Source organism: Monopterus albus, unplaced genomic scaffold, assembly GCF_001952655.1.
Source record: "Monopterus albus unplaced genomic scaffold, M_albus_1.0 scaffold170.1, whole genome shotgun sequence".
NCBI classification, from domain to species: domain Eukaryota; kingdom Metazoa; phylum Chordata; class Actinopteri; order Synbranchiformes; family Synbranchidae; genus Monopterus; species Monopterus albus.
This window is the reverse complement of record NW_018128050.1, coordinates 1,389,018-1,395,221: the sequence shown is the minus strand read 5'-3', so window position 1 is coordinate 1,395,221 and position 6,204 is coordinate 1,389,018. Positions and strand designations below refer to the sequence as shown.

At 44.1% G+C, this 6,204-nt stretch overlaps 1 protein-coding gene across 3 annotated transcripts in view; it reads right to left on the bottom strand.

Annotated features, from left to right (window-relative positions):
* serinc3 (serine incorporator 3) overlaps nt 1–6,204 on the bottom strand; it is a 90,020-nt gene that overhangs the window by 69,473 nt on the left and 14,343 nt on the right. The window contains exon 1 of one of the 3 annotated variants that reach the window (XM_020615770.1): nt 3,045–3,465. The exons of the other annotated variants lie outside the window; for them this stretch is intronic. Coding sequence (XP_020471426.1) covers nt 3,045–3,077 — 33 coding nt within the window. The 5' untranslated portion in view covers nt 3,078–3,465. Of the gene's footprint in view, nt 1–3,044; nt 3,466–6,204 lie in introns of those variants that run through there. 3 annotated transcript variants of the gene reach the window in all.

Sequence of the window (6,204 nt, the reverse complement as noted above, 5' to 3'; positions counted from 1 at the left end):
TGGACCCAATGAAGTCCCGGGCAGCTGCCATGAGAGAGGCTTTAATTGAGGTGAGAGACAACACCAAAGACCCTGCTATAAAGGCTGAGGCCGAGTCTTTGTCTGAGGAGGTGGGGTCGTACTGTTTCAGCATCCCCACAGTTGTTTGGTATGACATGCTATCTGCAATACAGCATGTCAGCAAACTTATGCAGTCTCCAAATATGCATGTGGACCTAGCTGGGAGTCTTTTGAAGAAGACTGAGTGATGCCCTTAGGAAGTTGGAGGTTGGATTCTTCAGTGTTGTTGTTGATGCAGCCATGTCAGCCATCAGGGAGAGGTTTACTACAATGGAAAATGTGGAAAACAAATTGGGGGTTTTGACAAATTTCCCAAGTCTTGCAGATGAGGAGCTGGCAGAGCAATGCAATGCACTAGGCACAACACTGCACTTTGAAGGGTACTCTGATTTGGACAGTAGAGAGTTTGTGCAGGAAATCAAGAACTTCCCTCACCTGCCATAAAAAACCATGAGCCTTCTTGAGCTCATCACTTTTCTGCAAGATAAGGATCTATCAGAGATCTACCCTAACTTTTGGACTGCTCTCAGGATTGCACTTACTCTGCCAGTCACTCTGGCTCAAGCAGAGAGGAGCTTTTCAAAACAGAAGTTGATCAAGTCATACCTGAGGTCAACCATGTCTCAGGAACGGCTCACTGGCCTTGCTATCATCAGTATCAATCACTCAATAGGGGAGCAGATTTCGTATGATGACATTATTGATGATTTTGCATAAAAAAATAAAATAAAAAAAATTCAAAATGGCAGAAAATCTAGTAGACAGCAGTTCCAATAACAAAAACCTTTGGAAGCTTCCAAGGAATCCAGAAAAAAAACTTTTTACCTAGGTCATGAGTTATTAATAAAAATGTAAAAAGATCACATAAGCACCTGTAACCGACCACCAGGCGGTGCAACAGAGGTCATGTTTTTGAGGTCTGTGTATCTTGTGACAAGGAAGACTTAGCACATTTGATGTTATCTTTAATAGTTTTCGAGATATTCCACAAAACTTAGAAAAACATAATTTTCCATTCATTTCTATGGAAAAAGCTCATTTTTGTGTGATCTGTACAAAAACCATAGTTTGGATACTCACCAAAAGTCATAGCATGCTATTCCCATGGGGAAGACATGACATACTCCTATTTGGTGTATGTATGTCAAAAACTGTGGGAGGCGTAGCAGGAAAAAATTTAGCAGCAGAAAAGTAAAACAGAACAATAATGATAATAAGAAAAAGCCTACACGATTGTAAGAGGTGTGCTATACTCCTTCAGAGTTTGCTCACCTAATTACGCCCTTGACAAGGGTGTGTTTTAGATGCTGCAAATTTCAAACATCACTATGATCTTGAAAACATCCAGCATAAGGAAAAGGCACAGCAGAACATCTGTCATGATTCTGACAAAACTTTTAAGTGATATTGTTAGCAAAAATAAAAATAAATTCTTAGTCTTCAGTGCGAGTATGGCAGATATTTTTGGGTGGTGGTGGACTGTTGGTCAAACAAAACAGGACATTTGAAGTCATTACCTCTAATGGTAATTATTTCATAATTCAACATTTTATAGGCTAAATGATTCATCAATTAATCATGAAAAAGGAGGCAGAATAAAATGAAATAATGATTATTAATAATAAATCTCCCTGCTTTTTGCAGATGATGTGGTTCTGTTGGCTTCATCAGTTCAAGGCCTACAGCATGCACTGGAGGGGTTTGCAGCCGAGTGTGAAGTGGTGGGGATGAGCACCTCCAAATCCGAGGCCATGGTTCTCAATCGGAAAAAGATGGATTCCTCAAGTGGAGGAGTTTAAGTATCTCGGGGTCTTGTTCATGAGTGAGGGAAAAATGGAGCAGCAGGTTGACAAGACGGATTGGTGCGGCATCCGCAGTAATGCGGTCTCGGTACCGGTATGTTGTGGTGAAGAAGGAGCTGAGCTGTTAGGCGAAGCTTTCAATTTACTGGTCGATCTATGTTCCTACCTTCACCTATGGCCATGACCTCTGGATCATGACAGAAGGAATGAGATCACGGATACAATCGGCAGAAATGAGTTTCCTCCAGAGAGGAGATCCAGCACCTGACAAGGTGGTGTTCAGCTAACAATCTTGTCCTGAACACCAACAAGACTAAGGAAGTCATTGTGGATTATAGGAGGTCCAGGAAGACAAAATATGCTCCTCTTTTCATACACGGGGAGGTGGTGGAGCAAGTGGATAACATCAAGTTCCTGGGCATCCACATCACATCTGACCTGACCTGGTCTCTGAACACATCATATCTGGTGAAGAAAGCCCAGCAAAGGCTTTTCTTCCTCAGGAAGCTGCAACGCGCTGGTCTCTCCTCTCAGCTGCTTGCGAACTTCTACAGAGCAACAGTAGAGAGCATCCGCTGTCTCAGTGCGACAGTGTGGTATGGGAGCTGCACTGCACAGGACAGAAAGGACTTGACCCGGGTGGTGAGAACAGCTCAGGGTATCGTAGGGAGTCCTCTTCTGGATCTGGACTCACTATACACTGACCGGATCCAGAGGAGGACGGGACAGATTGCTACAGACCCCACCCGCCCAGGCAACAGTCTGTTTGTGCCTCTTCCCTCCAAGAAAAGGTACAAGAATATAAAGACTAAAACAAACAGACTGAGACACAGCTTCTTCCCCAGAGCTGTGAAATCAATCACTCCCCAACCCCTAGTCACACACACAACCTCCCCCCGATGGACAGACACAGAACACCGGACCCCACGCCTCCTCCTAAAGACTGAGATTTGTACTGAGCTGCACCTTATAATGTTACTACACTCTTGCTGCTAACATGCTGCTGACCTGATTAGGTCCCACACATCCCTTTTTATTTGTTCATATTTTTATATTGACTTATACAATTGTGTGTTATGTAAATAATATGTCTGTCTTTTAAGCCAAGAGCTGCTGGAAAAAAATTTCGTTGTGCTATGCATAATGAGAATAAAGATTCTTGACTCTTGGGGGCACATTCACCAGATTCGGGCAGGTATCCATGAATTCGGGCATCGGAGCTGGTCAGCAGGAGAGAAGCAAAGAGGTGGTCCACGGGTCTGGTGAGGCTCAGATGATGCTGGCGAGCCAGTGGTCACGCCGCTGGGGGGAAGCAGGTAGCTGGGTGGTTGCAGGTCCAGGATGCAGGGGCCAGAGGTACAGGTGAGTTTGGCCAACAAACAGGTGGTTGCTGGTTCAGTGTCGAGGTGCAGGTGAGTAGAGGAGTAGTTGGTTATAGCATAATGGCGTCGTTTAGAGCAAATCAGGGAGGAACGAGGAACACAGGTGAGTAGCAGACACAGGATTGAAGGAGACACAGGAGCCATGCACATCACTTTGCAGAAAATAACGCAGGTGAGATCTCTTCTTTTTTCTGCCATCTGAACATGGCAAGAGCAACTAACTGACTGGCACAGGTGACACCGCAGAGCTCCAGCTAAATACCATCTGAGCTGATGGGACTATCTAGCTTCAGCTGTGCCACTCCTTGCCAGCCACTCGCTCCACCATCCCAGAGAGGGAGAGAAGTAAAGGAGACAGGTCAGCGACCTCACACATAGATTAAGTGTTCATCAGAGTAATGGCCTGGGAGAAGAAACTGTCCTTATGTCTGGTTGTTTTGGCGTACAGTGACCTCTAGTGCTGTCCACAGGGGAGGAGTTCAAACTATTCATGTACAGGGTGTGAGGGGTTGGCAGGGGTCTCCTGAAGTTCACTGTCATCTTCACTGTTTTGAGTGTGTTCAGCTCCAGGTTGTTGCAACTGCACCACAGGGCCATCTGTAGGCCAGCTTGTCACTGTCTCGGATGAGACCGACTGCTCTATCATCTGCAAACTTCAGGAGTTTAACAGAAGGGTCTTCGACCAGTTGGGGTGAGTGGATAGAGGATAGAGAAAGAAAAGAAAAGCAAAAAGACACAACAAACAATCAAGCACTGGGCAGCTTGATGTGGCAGGTGACTCCTCATCAGAAACATAGAGCTCCAGAGCCAGGGCTTCCTTGCACAAAAGTACTGGGAGAGAGAGAGGACACACTATGGGAGGGAGGAGACACACAGTTAGTGACACGTAATGGTGGCATATAGATGCATGGAGAGGAGAGGAGAGAAGAGAGAGGAGAGGGGAGGGGAGGAGAGGAGATAAACCCAGAGCATAGTGGGGGCCCCCAGCAGTCTAGGCCTATACCAGCATAACTAACAGAGGGCTCAGGGTCACCTGATCCAGCCCTAACTATAAGCTTTATCAAAATAGAAAGTCTTAAGTCTAATCTTATAGGTAGAGAGGGCGTCTGCCTCCTGAAATGAGACTGGGAGCTGGTTCCACAGGAGACGAGCTTGATAGCTAAAGGCTCTGCCTCCCATTCTACTTCTGTGGACTCTAGGAATCACAAGTAGACCTGCACTCTGAGAGTGAAGTGCTCTGTTGGGATGATAAGGCATTATGAGGTCTTTAAGATATGATTGAGCCTTGTCATTAAGGGCTTTGTATGTTAGGAGAAGGATTTTAAAGTCTACAGTGCCTTGCGAAAGTATTCGGCCCCCTTGAACTTTGCGAACTTTTGCCACATTTCAGGCTTCAAACATAAAGATATAAAACTGTAATTTTTTGTGAAGAAGTGCTAATATAGGACAGATATGATCTCTCTTGCTAGTTCCTGTCAGTACTCTGGCTGCAGCATTTTGAATTAACTGGAGGTTTTTTTAGGGAATTACCATGACATTCTGATAGTAAAGAGTTACAGTAGTCCAGCGTGGAAGTAACAAATGCATGGAGCAGTTTTTCAGCTTCACTTTGAGAGAATGTTACTGATTTTGGAGACATTTTACAGGTGAACGAAGTCAGTTCTAGAGACTTGGTTTATGTGTGATTTAAAGGACAAATCCCTGTCAAAAATGACTCCAAGGTTCCTCACAGCAGTACTGGAGGCGAGAGCTACAGTATGTGATCTAGTGTAACTATATGGTTAGACGGCATATTTCTAAGGTTTTCAGGCCCAAGTACAATAACTTAAGTTTTGTCAGTTTATAAGTAAGAAATTACTGGTCATTCTGGACTTTATGTGTTTGAGACATGTTTGAAGTTTGACCAGCTGATCTGTTTCATCTGGGTTCATAGATAAACATAACCGAGTATCAGTAGCAATGGAAATTTATGCCGTGTTTCCTGATAATATTTCCTAAAAGGAGCATGTATAAAGTGAAGAGAATTGGCCATAGCACAGAGCCCTGTGGAACGCCATGACTAACTTCAGTCTGTGTGGAAGATTCATCACTGACATGAACAAATTGGAATTTTTCTTATAAATAAGATTTGAACCAAGTTAGTATGGTTCCATTAATCCCAATAATATGTTCAAGTCTCTGTAATCAGATGCTGTGAGCAATGGTGTCAAAAGCAGCACTGAGATCTAAGAGGACAAGTATAAGGGCTTTGTCTGAGGCTATAAGGAGATCATTTGTGACTTTCACCAGTGCAGTTTCTGTACTATGATGGACTTTAAATCCTGACTTAAACTCCTTGGGCCAATCATTGTTGGTCACATAACTGCTTTGCAACAGCTTTTTCAAGGATTTTAGAAATAAAGTGGAGATTGGATTGCGGAACCCCAGATACCAACGGGGTGAACGAGGACTCAACATCAGCAATACCAACAGACATCGTCCTATCCGACAGATAAGACCTGAACCACTCCAAGGCAGTACCACGGATGCCCACTAACTCCTCAAGTCGAGATAACAGGATATCGTGGTCAACCATGTCGAAAGCAGCAGTCAGATCCAAAAAGGCAAGAATCACGTAGCCACCAGCATCTGTTGTCAAGTAGATGTCGTTAAAAACCTTTAACAATGCGGACTCTGTACTATGTTGAGCTTTAAAACCAGATTGAAAGATCTCCAATACATTATGCTCATCTAAAAAGGATTTCAACTGTATAAAAAACACTTTTATTTCAGGGGGGATTTTGACCCACTCCTCTTTGCAGATCCTCTCCAAGTCATTAATGTTTTGTGGCTGATGTTTGGCAACTCGAACCTTCAGCTCCCTCCACAGATTTTCTATGGGATTAAGGTCTGGAGACTGACTAGGCCACTCCATGACCTTCATATGCTTCTTCTTGAGCCAATCCTTTGTTGCCTTGGCC